This window comes from Pecten maximus, chromosome 5, assembly GCF_902652985.1.
Source record: "Pecten maximus chromosome 5, xPecMax1.1, whole genome shotgun sequence".
NCBI lineage: Eukaryota > Metazoa > Mollusca > Bivalvia > Pectinida > Pectinidae > Pecten > Pecten maximus.
In genome coordinates, this window is record NC_047019.1 from 44883680 (window position 1) to 44903576 (window position 19897).

The 19897-nt window shown below is 36.4% G+C and overlaps 1 protein-coding gene across 1 annotated transcript; it reads left to right on the forward strand.

Annotated features, from left to right (window-relative positions):
* Positions 1-10590: 10590 nt before the first annotated feature.
* LOC117326671 lies at positions 10591-13215 on the forward strand. Its single transcript, XM_033883398.1, has 4 exons — positions 10591-10765; positions 12623-12717; positions 12896-12970; positions 13068-13215. The coding sequence occupies exons 1-4, from the start codon at positions 10596-10598 to the stop codon at positions 13160-13162; spliced, it is 435 nt and encodes a 144-aa protein (XP_033739289.1). The 5' UTR covers positions 10591-10595; the 3' UTR covers positions 13163-13215.
* Positions 13216-19897: the final 6682 nt, after the last annotated feature.

Here is a 19897-nt window from a genome sequence, read left to right on the forward strand (position 1 = left end):
TATACACGTTTGGTATTTTTATTATTTATAATATCACTGTTAATCACCTCACCTGCCATTTCTTTAAAATAACTGAAAAAAAATCGTTAATGAAATATCACCAGTGTTTCTACCTTACGATTTGAAAAATACCGGGTATACCCGACCTGTACCCAAACTGTTATAAATCAAGTCTAGTCAAGTCCACCCTGTCCAGTCTATACCCTGACCTGTACCCAAACTGTTATAAATCAAGTCTAGTCAAGTCCACCCTGTCCAGTCTATACCCCGACCTGTACCCAAACTGTTATAAATCAAGTCTAGTCAAGTCCACCCTTGTCCAGTCTATACCCCGACCTGTACCCAAACTGTTATAAATCAAGTCTAGTCAAGTCCACCCTTGTCCAGTCTATACCCCGACCTGTACCCAAACTGGTATAAATCAAGTCTAGTCAAGTCCACCTTGTCCAGTCTATACCCTGACCTGTACCCAAACTGTTATAAATCAAGTCTAGTCAAGTCCACCCTGTCCAGTCTATACCCCGACCTGTACCCAAACTGTTATAACTCGAGTCTAGTCAAGTCCACCCTGTCCAGTCTATACCCTGACCTGTACCCAAACTGTTATAAATCAAGTCTAGTCAAGTCCACCTTGTCCAGTCTATACCCTGACCTGTACCCAAACTGTTATAAATCAAGTCTAGTCAAGTCCACCTTGTCCAGTCTATACCCCGACCTGTACCCAAACTGGTCTAACTCGAGTCTAGTCAAGTCCACCCTGTCCAGTCTATACCCTGACCTGTACCCAAACTGTTATAACTCGAGTCTAGTCAGGTGCACCCTGTCCAGTCTATACCCGACCTGTACCCAAACTGTTATAACTCGAGTCTAGTCAAGTCCACCCTGTCCAGTCTATACCCCGACCTGTACCCAAACTGTTATAACTCGAGTCTAGTCAAGTCCACCCTGTCCAGTCTATACCCTGACCTGTACCCAAACTGTTATAACTCGAGTCTAGTCAGGTGCACCCTGTCCAGTCTATACCCGACCTGTACCCAAACTGTTATAACTCGAGTCTTGTCACGTCCACCCTGTCCAGTCTATACCCTGACCTGTACCCAAACTGTTATAAATCAAGTCTAGTCAAGTCCACCCTGTCCAGTCTATACCCCGACCTGTACCCAAACTGTTATAACTCGAGTCTAGTCAAGTCCACCCTGTCCAGTCTATACCCTGACCTGTACCCAAACTGTTATAAATCAAGTCTAGTCAAGTCCACCTTGTCCAGTCTATACCCTGACCTGTACCCAAACTGTTATAAATCAAGTCTAGTCAAGTCCACCCTGTCCAGTCTATACCCTGACCTGTACTTAAGTTTTACAACTTATTGGATAACAGAATATAAGCTGTACATACATTTAAGGACAAAGGGACCCACTTAATTCATCATTCATTCTACAAAATTCTTCTTACTCTCTTCACATACATCTACAGTCAACAACAATAAATCTTACAACAATTTTAAAGAACAAAACAAAAATATATAATTAATCAAATAAGTTGAAAATGAACATATTTTAATTAAGATTTGATAAAAAATCTTTCCTGCGTATATTTGCTAGTGATAGGTATTTTCCTAAATTGTTTAGTTCTTTTGTATTTTCTACTTTGAGTAATTGAATAAGTTTAAACATACTAGGGTTTTTGAAATAATATGGTTTAATCAAATTAAGACGAATGTCTGCGTAACACTTGCATTTAAAAATAAAATGGTATTCGTCTTCTATATCATTTTCATCACATAAAATGCATTTTCTTTCATGCCTTGGAATATTAATATATCTTCCACGTTCAATAGCTAGATCATGTGCAGACAAACGAATATTTGAAATAAGTTTTTGGTAATTAGAATTAACTGGTTTATAAAGATACGACTGAAGTTTAATATCAACAACTAGATTTTGGTATAAAATTCCTTTTGACGACAAATTTACTTTCATCAAACATCCTTGCTGGAAATAATCGAAGAGACGCTGTTTAAATGCATTACTATAAAATTGATCTGAACCGTTACTTGTTTCTTCAAACATATACCCAAGACCGACAGAGAAAAGTTCCGGTTTTAAATTAAGAATCCATGGGTCATTATTTTCCAACATCTCATCATAACATGCTTTGAGTACACAATTATCTGAACGCTTTAATTTCAACCAATATTTAAAAATTCTTATTTTTCTTAATATATACAATGGAAATATTCCTAGACTCAGCAGAGAATGAACTCGCCTGCATACCATTATCATTACGCTGCTTAATGATTGGACCATCATAAAGCTTTCCATTGACTATGAGTTTTTCCCTTACCAACCGCACATTTTCCCCTTTACTCTTCAAATCTCTCACAGTCGGGCCAAGTTCCTTACGGCGTTGCTGAATTTCTGTTGGAAACTGCTCGTTGATGTAAAACGAGGTCCCTTTCAACCTACGTGCGTTCCGCAAAACTAATTCACGATCTCTGTTGAAGATGAAACGAGCTACAATAGGACGTCCCTTCCCTGCCACAGATTTTCCAAAGCGATGGACATTTCCATAAAATAGTCAATACAAAGCTGCTCATGAATGAAATCACGAAGGAGTGACTCCGTATTTTCCTCTTTGTTTTCGGCAAGACCGCTAAAAACTAGATTGCACTTCATTGACCTCCACCTGAGGTCAGTAAGGCCTTCTTTCAGCACCCGGTTCTCTTTGGCAGCGTCGTCTATTTTCCCAGATAATTTTACGATGTTAGCCTTACATTCACTTATGCGCTCGGTTTGCCTTCCTTGGTCTTTTAAAACATTACTTACAGAACTTTGGATCTCTCTGTGTTTCTTCTCAAAATCATCAATTTTCCCGGAAAGAGAGTTCACAGATTGCTCGAGTTCACTTGCCTTTTTTTCACTTGCTGCCATTCTCAGTTCCATTCTGTCAATCTTATTTTCGATCATCTCCAGCCTGTCTAGTTTTTTCATAATAATTTCAAAGTTTTTATACATATCACTTTGGAAATGTTCTTGAATAGGATGATTGCCTGGAATTGGAGTTGACGTTATCATATCTTGTCCATATAACGTTCCATTAGCTTCTCCTATAGCCACACTCACGGGTACATTTCCAGATGTATCGGTGCTAGTATCAGTGACAGACTCAGTTTTCCTTTTCTTGCCCTTATGACTTTTCCCCATGGTAAGTATGTGGTAAGTACATATGTAGGTATACAACACTATTGTCACGTAACACACACGATGTAGCGCATTCAACTATGTTTATTCGATAGAGCGTGACGAATCGCCGACGATAGGGACCTTCGACAGGTGTACAGGTAAGCACGTGAGTTTGCAAGTCAATATCTAAAAATAGCACCGTGTATATAGCAATATAGGACAATAATAAAATGTCTCTAAAATGCACAATTCCAGAAAGTCACTGTCACATGGATAACACCATAGTAATCTCCGCTAAGAATCAGCACAAAAATTCATTTAGATACCCAAACTGTTATAACTCGAGTCTAGTCAGGTCCACCCTGTCCAGTCTATACCCCGACCTGTACCCAAACTGTTATAACTCGAGTCTAGTCAAGTCCACCCTGTCCAGTCTATACCCTGACCTGTACCCAAACTGTTATAACTCGAGTCTAGTCAGGTCCACCCTGTCCAGTCTATACCCCGACCTGTACCCAAACTGTTATAACTCGAGGCTAGTCAGGTCAGAAAAGACCAAGGGAATAATATAGTATTCTGTTATATCATTAAGAGCTTGTGCAAAAATGGTTTAGTTTAGTTTAAACAATATTTTATTAATATTCAAATACTTACACACAACGTTACAAATCATATATACATATAGGATTGGAAAACAAGCTAAAAACTTATACAAATTCCTTTCCGATTGAACACAAATTTAACTAAAGTCAAATTGTTGACAATCCTATTTTCATATTTTTATGATTAGTCACATTTTCACCAGTTTCAAATCTCCTACCATTACATTTCTTCTAGATCTTACATATTACGGAGAATTCGTGGAGGCCACCATATTGCTTGGAGGAGAGACTTTGTATCAAACAAACAATCACATGTACTCACACATACTATAAATACTTATTAATGAATGAAATTTTACAGTTGAAAACATTATCTTTCAGTGTTAATGGTTATACAAATAGACATAAAAACCTTGCATAATTTGTAAACAAGTTGTATCATTAAATCCTCACATTCTGTATTTATTTTCTATCTATGGTTACATCTCTTCAGCTCCTATTAACAATTTTTCCTTAAATGGACTCGATATTGTTGTGGTGAACCTTATGAGTTTTGTATATGTAAATGTGTACTAAGTGGATTTTACAAATGAAAAATTAAAAAAAAGATGAAAAAAGTATCTAATTTACATAACTTTATTCCTAGATGTCACAGCACACCAGTATTTTTAGTGCAACATCACTCGATTAGAAAACGCAGTCTACATTTCCTGCTGTAAGAATTGTCCCTCTTTGTCCATAAAACAAAATACAATTGTACAGCGATAATACAAGTCTCGCGATACAGACGTCAATCAGCATTCGATTTTGTTGTCAGCGTTCTTGTTCTTATGAAAAATCTTATATATTTCAACAATTACAGTTAATAAAAGTGAGAAAAAATGAGACGCAAAGCAGAAAGAACAATAAGACGAAACTCTGCGCCTTCTAATACGACGAACGTCTACAATTACGACGAATGTCTAACAACACGACCAAGTCTAAAAATACGACGAAGTCTACACACACGACGAAGCCTACAAATACGACGAAGTCAAAAAATACGACGACGTCTACACATAGCGTACGACGAACAACTGCAAATACGACGAACATGTTGTGTTGTTGTATTACTAGAATATGTGTGGGGTTGATCATGTTACATACATGTTACTGAAGACCGGCCTCAACAAATAGGTCAGTGCTCAGCTAATATTCAGGAAACCTTCGCTTAAGTGTTAACCACCCTTACATGATAAATATCAGTTTTAAAATAAAATAGTTTCAATTAGTTTCTGATTAAGTTAAATAATATGGAGAAATATGTGCAGTCTGCATTCAACAGTGTACACTGATACCTGGAGCCTGATGTCACATAACTAAATATTTATATATGATTTGTTAAATTTTATACAAGAACGTTGGTTGTTCAAACAAAAATGATTAATTTGAAGAGTGAAGAAAGTCACATTTACAAAATATGGAGGCCCTATAACCTCTGTATCGTCATTACTTCCTGCGGTGAAGAAACTTTTAATGTTTTACATTTTGTTATTACCATGGACTCACACACCTAAGTATGACACCTCCTCACAGATACTTACCTGGTGGAATGTAACAATGGGGTGGGTGATTACCCCACGTGGGATATCGACCTATAAGATCACTCGCCTTTATCTTATGTGGTATTGATGTATAAAAACGCTTGTATTGATTAACTTTCAAAAGAAATATGCTGATATATTATAAACAGCAACCCCCCCAGTCCTTATATAGACCACCGAGACATGGAACCTTTATATACAATACTGTCAGTGTGTTATAAATGTGTATTATTATGTATTACAAGGTCAATAGAAGACCTGGAAGTTATCTTTGGAGGATTACCATGTTGTAGTAGAGGCTAAACAATAATCGATTAAAACACAAGACAAAATACTGAATTAACTATACCTATCCTAGGCCGGCCCTAATATACCAAAAAATGACTAGAGGTAGACTTTCACTTTCGATTCTGTTAAATCCGGGAAAGTATCACAAATTATCACAAAGTATCACAAAGTATCACAAAGTATCCCAAAGTGTATCACAAAGTATCACAAAGTATCACAAAGTATCCCAAAGTATCACAAAGTATCACAAAGTATCACAAAGTATCCCAAAGTATCACAAAGTATCACAAAGTATCACAAAGTATCCCAAAGTATCACAAAGTATCACAAAGTATCCCAAAGTATATCACAAAGTATCACAAAGTATCACAAAGCCACATACAATGAAATATCATAGGGAAACAGGTTCCTGTTAACTTAACACAAATAGGAACCTTATAGGAATCTACCAAACAAATGACCTCCTGTCGGGAATACAATAGCAGAATATTAATGTGATTAACATAAACTCCAGTTGCTATGACGTATGAGGAATAGTTCTATTCCTAGACTCTTAAGGACTTTCTACAGAGAGTGATTATCAATGGAACAAGGAAAACCTGTTAGCGGTGTTGTCCCCTGGTCATCCCCGTTTTAGCATGTTCTCTGTGAATTCATGCGAGGAAGAGGGTTCCCATGATAGAAAGTTTGGAAGGAGACACTAAATGGTATCAATTGTCAACAAGGCGGTGATGGGCAAATTCATGGCTTATTAAACATTGAATGATATAAAAATGTATAAAGAAATCCAAGTGACGGCGGAGACCTCATTCAAATTAACAGATTTGCTGTAATATCATGAGGAGGTATGTTATTATTTATCGATTGAAATGGCTCATCAGATTGAAAATGTGCATAACTGCTTTCACCCGTTTTACAATTCATCTATAAAACGAACAAAAAACTCTTGGTCACCCGCCTTACACCTGTGCTATTTTTACATTTGTATGATTCCTTTGATAAGTATGATTCCATCTTGGATGTTTTGACAAGTATCTGATGAATGACTTCTAGGCACTTTAAAATGATTCATCACAAAACAAGAAAGAATAGAACTTTTAACACCGAAGTACACGCTTCTGAGAGCTGTCCAAACATACATGTACACACTGATATATTCAGCATAACTTATTAGAAGACAATATCGATATAGATGCCGCATCCTGGAGGTTGGTGTGTTTAATAAATCATTTTGTTTCCAAAGAAGCTAGGCAGTCTTCACTAATATAATTAACACTAACTAAAATTGATATCCACCAGATGTGCTTATGATGTCAATTGTGTAAATTCTTTTTAGAACATGTTAAAACGCATTACTGAAATCACGCTAAATTTCATTCATCAGTTTAATCAACCACCATGTGCACAACTTATATCAACAATACTATGCTATATTCTCAGTGAAATAACCAGGTGTCCTGGGAGTATAGAGCGTTTTCTTCTTCATCGACGACACCCGTCGTATAAATCTACGTCAAATCCGGGTTTAGTCAACATCTCAAATGAGAGTAAGAGTGGAGTAAAATAAAACCAATAGGCATATTAGCATGCATAAAATGCCTACATGTCTGATTTTGATTATGTCGAAATTTGGAAAATCCAATGATCTTCACCAACCTGCATTTCTCGAAACATTGCGTTATTAATTTCTCCATCATTAGTCGACATCTGTCACTGAAATTGTGATAATGAGGAATAGTCATTGGAAATCGAACGAACTAGACATGTTTATGCCATAGGTAGAGGATGCAGGAATGATACCATCTAGAAATGGAAAGTTAATAATTTGGAAATTTAGTTCATCGCGTTTTAGTAAGCTGTCCCTGCTAGTTGCGTTATAAGTAAAGAGCGAGACAAGCGACTGATGTTGAAGAGTTCTTGAGTGTCTTTCAAGTTCAAGTGATTTTGTCATTCATGTTTTTGTTATCGGAAGACAACGCATCATTAATATCATTTTTGTGGAAAGCAAAGGACTTTACAAGGTCTCCCGTTACCTGTTCTGATAAGCTCTTTAATGAAGACAACACCAAGTGAGCCAACAGTTTGTTCCCATGGGTTTCACAATAGTAAGTCCACAATATTTACGTGTAGATAAATACATTATCTCGAGAAGAGTTTAGCACAATATGCTTTTCCAGGAAAGACACAAAGGTTATTTGATCTGGAGTGGTTATGATTAAAGACACGTAGTCCTGTCTGATCCAGAACGAATTGCGTATGTTTTAAACATTGACAGGGAAATAAATTTGTTTTGTAGGTTTTTTTTATACTGATTTGTGGTGAGTGAATTTTGTTATGTGAATGTGATAAGATTCAGAATTAAAAATAACAATGAAGAAAAGCCATTTGACGTGATGCCTTTAATGAATAAGAACGATAATACCCGCAGAATTTTACCCCTGCACCGCACACTAATCTACCGATCAATAATATATTTAAATAGGTCTTTATACTATCAACATAAGCATTGCATATTTAGTTTACGTTTGTGCAGTTAATATATGTATAATATCTTCATCGTCACGTAACATACACGTAAAACAAGGACACCGTCAATACACTGACCATGATGACGATCTCAACCGGCATGGCCGTCGTTATTACGGTAAGTGAAAGCATATAGAAAATATAGAACTATACTTTTTTGATGATATTCACAAAATATTGTATCCATTGTTGTTTGTTTTCAGCATTTAATTCCGTATAATGTTGACGTTATGATTTAGTTGGTATTTGAGTGTTGATACTGTGATATGTTGTCATGGTGTGTTGGTACTGTGCTATATTGTCATGGTGTGTTGATACTGTGATATATTGTCATGGTGTGTTGGTACTGTGATATATTGTCATGGTGTGTTGATACTGTGATATATTGTCATGGTGTGTTGGTACTGTGATATATTGTCATGGTGTGTTGATACTGTGATATATTGTCATGGTGTGTTGGTACTGTGATATATTGTCATGGTGTGTTGATACTGTGATATATTGTCGTGGTGTGTTGATACTGTGATATATTGTCGTGGTGTTGGTACCGTGATATATTGTCATGGTGTGTTGATACTGTTATTCATTGTCATGGTGTGTTGATACTGTCCGGCACTCGTTTTATCAGCTCAGAATAATCCTCTTTGATTGACATATCTCTCCCCGAGGGGTTGCAACATCCCATTATTTCTTGTGCGTTGACGCTGTGGTGATTCGGTTTGGTTTATTTTGTTTAACGCCCTTTTGAGTGTCATTAAGGACGTTAGGTTTTGCGGTGATGAAAGCCACCTGAAGTACCTCGAGAAAAAACCCCGACCCATGGTCAGTACCAGGAATTGCCCCACTTGGGTACGAACTTGCGACTCAGTGATAGAGGGTTAGTGACAAAGTGTCGGGACACCTTAAGCGATCGGCCATCGCGGCCCTACGCTGCAGTCATATTTTAGCATCATCTGGTGATATTGTGGTATATTTTATCATTTTGTGTTAACGCTGTGGTATATTTGTCCCTGTCTGTTAACGGCGTGGTATATTTCGATTCTTTAGAGGAACAAGGACGTTTCTCCAACATGTTGGATGTATAGTTTGCACCTGCCTGTTGACGCTGTGGTTTATTTGTCCCTGTGTGTTGACGCTGTGGCAGATTTTGTCCCTGTGTGTTGACGCTGTGGTATATTTTGTCCTGTTGTGTTGACGTTGTGGTATATTTTGTCCCTGTGTGCTGACGCTGTAGTATATTTGTCCCTATTTTTGACGCTGTGGTATGTTTTTATAAAAAAAAAGGTTTATGAGATGAACATGCGTTATAATATTAATGTTTCCTTAATTGATATATATACTAAATTGTAAAAACATCTAATGGTCTTGTCATTGTCGTTTATATGTTGTAGATGTCAATAGTTTGCCAAATAACAACAGAATTTATAGACATCAACTTCTTAGAGTACCATTTCAACCCACATGATCATAGAGACCGCTGTATTCAAACTAACGACTGCACTCCTAATAGTCCACAGAAGAGTATTAACTGTTGTCCCCGGATAGAGGTGATGTACGTTCCAGGGTACGTGCAGGATGGCAGCATGCTGTGTAATCCTGATATTTAATCATCCATTTACACTGATATTCACCTCGATATACAATGTACTAATCACAGTATTTAAGAAACTTTTTAAATTCTTGTGATGACTAAGTACTAATAGGTCAGCAGTAGAATTCTTATCGCCAATATAGATTAACGTTGACCACCAAAGGTTATCAGTAAAACATGTCCAAATAATGTCTGATACGTGTCAATAATCGCCCTGATTTACATTGGAACTGATATATTTGATCACTGGTAAATATCTAAAACGAAAGCACAAAGAAAACAAAAACACATAATTTATTTCAGCAAGTACAGAATAAGCCTAACCAAGGTTCACCAGCAGAACACAGATACTTTTGAATTGACATGTAACACATTCTCGTAATTAATTAATTAATTCCGATTAATATCCTATATTTACGATACATATGACAGAATATAGATATATTGTTACCAGTATATTTGTATAAATATTGTCCATCAAGTGATATCATAACCTATCAACATTTTGGGTCCAATAAAAACTATTTTCATTTTTAAAGATTATACAAAATGTCACCTATGGGTATGGAAATCCAAAAGGAACGATAAGAAAATCGAAATAGACCTTTCCCAATATTGAAACAGGGGAGTTAATGACTACATGATTTATAAATGTGTAAATGTTTGACTTTCCTCTGTGAATAGTGATGGCGACTGCCCTCATGTCCCCTGCAGTGATTCCACATGCACACAATGTGGAAGCGACTCTTCAGTCAGGAGCTGCACAGCTCGCCCTCACAAACACGCTATGTACATAGACTTTACCCTGGACAGCTCTAGTCACATGCCATTTGAGGTGAACATGTCGATTCCTAACAAGTTCCTTATACTTGTCTGCGATTGTTACGGAATGTCGTCGGATAGGAATCCAATATTCAAGACGTGTCTCGATCTTCATACTTCAGATCCATTTCATAGGATAGCGACCGCACCGAACCAGTATGGCTCTGTCGAGTGAGTATCTTACCGCCAATGGTTTATTTTTAAAATTATCATAAACTCAATAGTATGTTCGTTTGATAAAGAATGAAGTGTAGTAAGGAACGATAACTCGTTATCGTTCCTTACGGAACGTAATGATAGTATGAGCTAATTCGCCTATTTTGCCGGCTATTGTAGCGATTTGGGAGCGGAAAAAATGGCACATACAATTTTGATGGTCTTTTGAACCATTGTAAAACTCGGCTCGATCTAGGTCTGGATGTATTTGGTATCCCTGTGGAAATTCGTATTTATGAGATATTTTGGGTCAAACATGCCAAAATCGTCACTTTGACCGGTAGCTTCTGTTTAACCGGTCCTTAAAAATCAGCGTTTCAATCCAAAAATCTGAAACTCCAAACATAACAAGAAGAGATAGTTCTGAAGAAAAGCGTATCTTTAGTTTTTCTATATCTTTCATAGAACGGCCACAATAGGGTTTTGAAAAAGGGTCGTATTTTATCGAGAGGTGGCGGATGTTACGTCACCAGTCACCTAAATATCCAATCAGTAGGCCCGGATGCATTCACCTTCCTATTAAATCTTCTGCCCAAACGGGAAAAACCCACAATCTATTTTTGATTTGGTTCTGTGGTCCCTAGAAGCCCTGATTTTGACATCATAATGATATACATGACATTTGTTTTTATCTTTGATCGTTTATGTAATTATTTATCGATTAGAATACCGCGAGTACATCTGTTACTAAGATGAACTTAGGGTTGATTGTTTGGTTGTTTTATCACCACGTGTATATATTGCAATCAGGATCGTTTTGAGGCTGGGTCTCCTTATAGTAGTGGGTGACTACCTCACTGAACAACAACACACGAGAGACCCTAACGTATGCTTGCATAGATGCCAATTGATGTCTCATAATCAATTAATGTGTCATATTCCAGAAAACTGAAGAATTATGAAAATTATTACAGTGGTAACCCTCAAACCTTCAATTTCCTCGCGCCAGTATTAATATTTAAACGTATTTGAGAGTTTTAAATGTCGCGCGAATAAATTAAGTGCAAGTGAGAAAATTAAGTGAAAGTGAGGAAATTAAGAGCAAGTGAAGGTATTTATGCCAAAGGAAAGGAAATAAAGGTTTTTTTGGGTTACCAGTGTTATAAGATAACCAATAATCTATTTAGTGCCCAACTTAAAAAAAAATTGACACAAATGTTCTTCAATGTCATGGGGTTTGCAACTGATCTTTTATTTTCCGATCGGTCAGCCAAGATGGCCACCACAGACTTATTTGCCTCTGACTGGTGAAAATTTAGATATTGTTTGATTTCGATTACCATTGGTATATGGTATATACATTGTATTGGTATTAGGGGACTGCGAATTCCATTGCATGGGTATCATTGCCATATCAAGGCTTCTGATTTGTCGAAGTTTAGACAATGGATTTGGATGCAAAATGGTACATTTTTGTAAATAGGGGAATTCGAATTCAACCACATGGGATTCATTGCCATAGCAACCACATTGAGGAATTCAATCGGTCAAATTTTAGATGCAAATTCAACCTCACGGATTTTCTTGCCATATAACCACGCTGCTGCTTATTATTGGTCGAAATATTGACATTGAACGATTTTGATGTAAACCAGGACTCGTGCATGGAACCTCTGAACTCAAGACGGACATTTCTGTATCACCCTCAGGATTTATTTTTTTCTGGCTTTCGTGCTCATCCAGAGTTATCTTCCCTAACTACACTTCATTCTTTCTGTGACACTCCTTTAGGTGTCACCCCACTAGTATAAGTGTAAATGAGTTTAGATTGTCATGTAAATATTTGTGAGTGGAACAATATACTCGTTGCAGGCTTACTTTGAATGTAACACAGCACAACCCTAACAAGAACGACTTATCTGAGAGTCCTGGTACGGTCACCACAGAATTCACTAGTACTACCGATGGTATGTGTGTCTTATTTCTCTTCAAACTTAAATGTAAGACAAACTGTTAGAATATCAAACAGTGGATTAGATGGCAAGTGTCGTACTTACTCCGGGACATCATTTTATATCTATTTTTTGTTTGATTAGAAATATCATACAAATCCATCAAAACGTTATTCTACCTGTTTGTTTATAGATTCTACCATATACACGAAGGTGCCCTTAAAACAATATAAGGACAAAGACACGGACATCCATACTGATATAACAGGTAAAGTCTTGTTTTTGTTTTCCTAAAATGCATTCCAAACTTCCTATTCTATACCATACAAATCTGCCAGGACGTTATAATACCTCTTTGTTTATAGATTCTACAGTACACACGAAGGCGCCCTCTAAACAATATAAGGACAAAGACACGGACATCCATACAAACTCCACCGGTAAAGTATTGTATTCCTAAAAAAGAATACCAAACTTACGATGTCAACATCCTTTTGTAAGCTAAGATCATTTGTATATTATTATGTCGTTTTCCTTTCTCCTAGATCCAAATAGTGTATTACTGTTTATGTATTTACCACTTGTCGGTATTAGCACGTTGTATGGTACTTGCGTCATAGTAATGGCTACACCAACATCAAATATTTGCCCGTTGATGATCATTCGGACAGTCATTAACCCCCAAAGTAGTATAAAGCGACAATAAATGTAATCCATATGGATGTATTTGTATCTCTCGCTTATATCTGGTGTCTGCTCTTCCATGATAAATCTTCTTTATACGTGAAGTACGTCAATTTAGTTTCTGTTTAAACATCTTGAGGAAAAGATTCCAATTCTCGCTTCTTTAAGTTCTTTTGAGAGAATACAGTTTATAAAAAGGAAACATTTTAAAAAACAACATTTAGCCCTCAAGAGATGGCAAAACTACATGTAATTGTAAAGCGCAAGAGCATTTAATATGAAGACGTCATGCATGGCATATGTATTGATGGAATTACAAATACACTACTGTCTATTTATCAGAGAGTAATATGATTCAACTTCCACTTAATTTCTCGACACAATAGTAGGGTTGAAATGTTATTAAATGAGATAAGGTGTGATTACATAAGTGTCACGCATTTTCAATAATATAAGTACATCAATCACATAATACATGTCAAGCCTTATTATTTATTCTGCAGGGATTCTTGTCACTTGCATTGCCGGATTCTTGGCTGTAGTTCTTCCCGTTATAACACTTCTGATTGTGAAGGTAGTAAACAATCCATCTGATCTTATTGTGCATTTTATAACAATGATAAGTATTTACAGAACAGTCAGAACATATAGGTACTCCGTGTTTCTATTTTCATATCAATTATATATTGATATTCCCAAAACGGCGGGATATGATGGTACATTTGCCTTAGATAATTTGTAATATACTGATTAAAGTATTTTATTGGTTTGAAGCTTTTTTATTTAGTTTATGTAATTAATTAATTTTTGATATTTAAATTTAAAATATCTACTCGTATAAGGCAATTACGGGTAGATATGTACAAATGTAATATGAAAAGTAAATACTTTTTGGCCAATATGGTGTTATATCGACTCAGTACTTCAGAAAAATATTGACCTAGGCCGAACCTTATTGACACCACTAAATTTCCATTATTTATAAATATCGCTTAGTCCCTATTTTCCACCTCTGCCATGTGTAAGTAAAATGTATCTACTTTGTTTACTTACTTTTATTGCCGAAGTCTTCGTCTATTTTCTTTCAGAAGTGAATAGGGCGATTGTAGCCCGGGGTCTTTTGCCTGTATTGCAGTATCCGTCCTGTCCTGGGAGATTTAGCTTTTAATAGTTAGATACTGACGGTTGCTATCGTAACACTTTTAAGTTGTAATTTTTTATGTTATTCGGACAATTTCATACTTTAAGTGCTGTATCATTTCACGAAACGTGGCTATAGTATTATCACATTTATCTTACGATGATTATGTACTAAACTGACAGTTAAACTCCTTGTGACATTTTTTAGATAACCTACATTTAAGCAAAATGTTCTATGTGCACATGAAGCATGTAAGATTCGTGGACGATAAAACAAAGTCAGCGATATCAGCTATCAGACATCTGTACACACAACAGACGAACGGAGTGCGATTCTAACGAAATCATCTGGTCCATACAACGCAATGAAGGATCATTTGCTTATCTTTTACAATAAATACGTGCTAATGTAAAAAATACAGTTGATATGCTTTGTTATTACTTTACACAGGGCACCTCTGACTTCTTGTTTAGCATTAACGAAAGTTACGAGCGACTTTTAAACACTTCTCATTGAAATCATATATTATTCAACAAAGGTAATCAAATGTATTTCAAAATAATGCATAAATAACTTGAGATATAATTTACTGTGTTTGACCCGTTTAGCACCTATTTGCTGAAAGCTCTAAGCATGCCTTCTCTACAGGAATCCCAACACACCACTCGTAATTACAAGGAAGTCAAAAATTATTTATTGTGTTAGTTCATATATCTTTATTTAACTTCTGTAAACAGAACAGTATTATGTGTCTTTTGTTATGTAAAATATGTTATAAATATCATTTTTACCATATTGTGTATAGACGTGTGTAGTTTTGCTAAATATACTATACGGAATTCAGGTACCAGGAATAAGAATTATAAAAGACAACGCAGAGACCAAATGAAGATGACAATACATGTGTCAGTAGTTTGTCAAATTTTTAGCCGAACCACAATGGCCCTTTGTCGTCCGCCTGTTGTCCGCCCCCTTCATTCATAAGCAATGGACTAATACTGGCTATGGGAGGTGCCACACTAACACAACATGCTAGTCTTCAGTTTGTTAATTGGTGTTTATTCTCTTTCCTGTTGGATGTCGTTCCTAAAGGTCTTGCTTCTTGGGTATGTGTGTCCGTATCTCTGTCTGTATGTATCGGTATTTCATTTCTTTCCCCGTCGAGAGGTCGGATTTATGCGGCTAATTTTGCTAGTAACGACCATGTTTATAGCACTATTTTGAATTTTATTCCGTTTCACCTCCTTAAATTACGCTTATGAAGTTCATATCTTGGTCAAACTTGGCTAGCCCGCTCGAGAATAGTATCACATTCTGGTTGTGCCTGATCAATTTTGAGATTGACTAGGAAAACAAAATGGCGGAAAGTCGGCCCTTTTGGAATTTTGCAGTTGACTTCTTGTGAAGTAGGATATTTTTCGAACTTGACGTGTGGGTTCTCTTTTCCTTTATTAGGCATGCTTAATGTTAAGACTGATCTAAATGACTGATAGGGGGCACTTGGGATATTAGTTGAAGTTTTTTATTGCTAATTCTCAGAATGTTCATTAGTGATTTTTCTCAGATTTTTTGTGTTAGTTCCTCCTGTTCCAACTGATTGAAAGGGAGAGAGGTAAGATGAGAAAAGTAGAGACAACATCAGTTTTTAATCAATGATGCAAGAAAGATCATTCGAATGTGGACGCCATTTTGACCTTTGACCTACATCAAACAAACAAAAAGTGCCCAGGCACTATCTTCGACATAACTTGTCAATCAATCCATACTCTGGGTATGCATTCTTCTTAGTAGTGTGTCATGTATCAAAAGTATGTAACTCTGACCTACATTTTGATCTGCATAAAAGAAATATTTTGTCTGTGTTCTATCTCATACACTTCTTAATTCACATGTGGAGTATGGGTTCACTTTATTAATATATAAAGTCATTGCCTGTTTATAACTGATTATGCAATATTTATTAGCCACTCATCATATGGTGGACTATTCAAATCGCCCTGCGTCGGTGGTCCGTCCGTCCCTCTATAAACAATTATTGTTATCGCTATTTCTCAGAAAGTACTGAGGGACCTTTCTCAAATGTATGATAAGTTTCCGTTAGTCCCTAGGTGTGTATATTGCATTTTGAGACCGATATGAAAACAACACGGCCGACAGGCGGCCATCTTAGATTTTGACAGTTGAGGTTTTTTATCTCTATATCTCAGAAAGTACCGAAGGGATGGTTCTCAAATATCAATGTAGATTCCCATTGGTTCTTAGTTGTGTATATTCCTGTAAAGTACAATCCTGACAACAAAATGGCCAACAGGCAGTCATCTTGGATTTTGACAACTGAAACTCTTTCTCTATTTTGAATGCAGAGGTTCCCTTTGGTCTTCAGTTGTGCATGCACGTCTGATTGAAAGAACTAAATGGATGGCAAAGAATATGACCACCTTTAATTCTGACAATTGGAGGTTGCGTCTGCTATACAGTGTTATATACAGTTATCAAATGTTTCTAAGGATAGTGAAAGAAGAGAAAAGTCTTTCATTCGATTAATATGAATCATTCAATGGTGGACTCCAAGATCTGTCTGGGATGTTTTACAAGATTATTCCATTATGTGTTATATATACCAACATTTCCTTGAGCAGTTTGACATATAAAATTACTTGATGATATTGCACGAGATATATCAAAGTTTCTGAAAAATTATTTCCCCCGACTTCAAAAACAATAATTCTCCCACAGAAAGACGGTTCCCAGATAATGCCGTTAAAATGGTTTTTAAACTTGTGCACATTCTTCACAACTTTCTGAGTACAGTTAAAAATACAATGTGTGGTACCGACGTCAGGTAAAGGCATCTGGGTAAGATCTGTTGAGCACTTGGGTATTGGTACCAAGAGGTATGCCGAGTGATTGATGAAGTAGACATAGCATAACATCATACCTAACCACAACAATCGGGCGTTACTAATAAAAGGGGTTTCCGTGGAGCTTAATGATACGTAATAATGTACAACATATGATGTGCAGAGAGAAGGTAAGTGGTATGATAAAGTCTACTGTACTTCAAATAAACTAAATGTTGTTGGAATCAAAATGGGGCTACAATTTTAAGGTTATTATACACAGTTCTAAATTTCTTTCAACACAATGTGTGCTGATTCTAATACAGTACTCTGTATTCAAAACGTTCCGCTGTATTTCATGTTGAGCTGTAACTGATTGGCTGAGGTATATACACTCCTAAGTAAGTCCCTGGCTTCTTCGCATTTCATTATAATTTCCTATAGTCTTTGACAGCTATATATATGTTATATATCAATATCATCAGTGAAGTACCAACTTTTAGACACCAACTACCGTTATCTGCCGTTTGTCTTACACCTGTAAGTTTATAGTTTATCTGCCTACTAGAGCCAATGTATCCTCAGATACTCCAGAAGAGCCCACCTGACCTACACCAGGCCATGGCCATCCCACTTAGCATAAAATAACCCAGCAACCCAGACTTCCCATTCCTTATGCCATGCCTCAAAACAACACATTTAGCGTCAGCATTCTTGTCAACATTGTACCATAATTCTAGGTAAATTTAACTGTTTTATTCAGGAATATCGAAACAAGCGGTCTCCCTGACGCAAAACCTTATTTGTTTGTGTTTGGTTGGTTGGTTTATCGTCCCGTGAACAGCCGGTGTCATTTCGAGTCAAGGTCTCCTTTAAGAAGATATAAAGCAGGCCCATCGCATGGCATCCACCGCAAATATGTCTCTAAGACACAACCACGACAGCATAGATTGATCTACTACAGATTGGGAGCTTCAAACTACGCACCACAAATCTTCACCTGAGGTTACATAGGCTAAAATTCTAACCGATCGAACTATCACAACCCCCTAAATACAGTTAACACTGAACAGATCAATTATGTTATGATTATTCTCTATTTACCTTTGATCTTTGCATCAAGTAATCGCTATGTTCAGTCCTAGTTTCCATATAATTTTGAACCACAATAATCTACTCTATCACAGAATTTGTGATCTGATTCCCTAGTTGTGGACTAGACACTGTATGGTTTCTGTGCGGACGATGTATACATGATATGTGGACGGCGAGCACACGAATTGGATTGTGTTATTCTACACCTGTATGGTGGGTGTTATTGGACAAAATCATGGGTGACTAAGGAAGAAAGAAGATACCGAGGATGAACAATAGATAACAAACAGAAACAAGCTGGTTACTGGAGCGATATCAATGTAAAAAATTAGAACGTGGGTCACATAGAAAACTCAAAATAGATCCGAAACCTAACGTAACAGACACACTGGCACGCAACAACAACATATCTAGTGGGCAACAACTAGTCACTTAGTACATAACAACTAGTCACTGAGTACATAACAACAAGTCACTTAGTACTTAGCAACTAGTCACTGAGAACATAACAACTAGTCACTTAGTACTTAACAACTAGTCACTTAGTACATAACAACGAGTCACTTAGTACATAACAACTAGTCACTTAGTACTTAACAACTAGTCACTTAGTACTTAACAACTAGTCACTTAGTACATAACAACTAGTCACTTAGTACATAACAACTAGTCACTTAGTACTTAACAACTAGTCACTGAGTACATAACAACTAGTCACTTAGTACTTAACAACTAGTCACTTAGTACTTAACAACTAGTCACTGAGTACATAACAACTTGTCACTTAGTACATAACAACTAGTCACTTAGTACATAACAACTAGTCACTGAGAACATAACAACTAGTCACTTAGTACTTAACAACTAGTCACTGAGTACATAACAACTAGTCACTGAGAACATCAAAACTAGTCACTTAGTACTTAACAACTAGTCACTTAGTACATAACAACTAGTCACTTAGTACTTAACAACTAGTCACTGAGAACATAACAACTTGTCACTTAGTACTTAACAACTAGTCACTTAGTACTTAACAACTAGTCACTGAGTACATAACAACTTGTCACTGAGTACATAACAACTAGTCACTTAGTACATAACAACTAGTCACTGAGTACATAACAACTAGTCACTTAGTACTTAACAACTAGTCACTTAGTACATAACAACTAGTCACTTAGTACATAACAACTAGTCACTTAGTACATAACAACGAGCCACTTAGTACATAACAACTAGTCACTTAGAACATAACAACTAGTCACTTAGTACTTAACAACTAGTCACTTAGTACATAACAACTAGTCACTGAGTACATAACAACTTGTCACTTAGTACATAACAACTTGTCACTGAGTACATAACAACTAGTCACTTAGTACATAACAACGAGTCACTTAGTACATAACAACTTGTCACTTAGTACATAACA

Coding starts and splice junctions, on each gene's coding strand:
- LOC117326671 (XM_033883398.1), top strand. CDS start 10,596: ATGCCATTTGAGGTGAACATGTCGATTCCTAACAAGTTCCTTATACTT. Junction 10,766..12,622: donor AACCAGTATGGCTCTGTCGA/GTGAGTATCTTA, acceptor TACTCGTTGCAG/GCTTACTTTGAATGTAACAC. Junction 12,718..12,895: donor ATTCACTAGTACTACCGATG/GTATGTGTGTCT, acceptor GTTTGTTTATAG/ATTCTACCATATACACGAAG.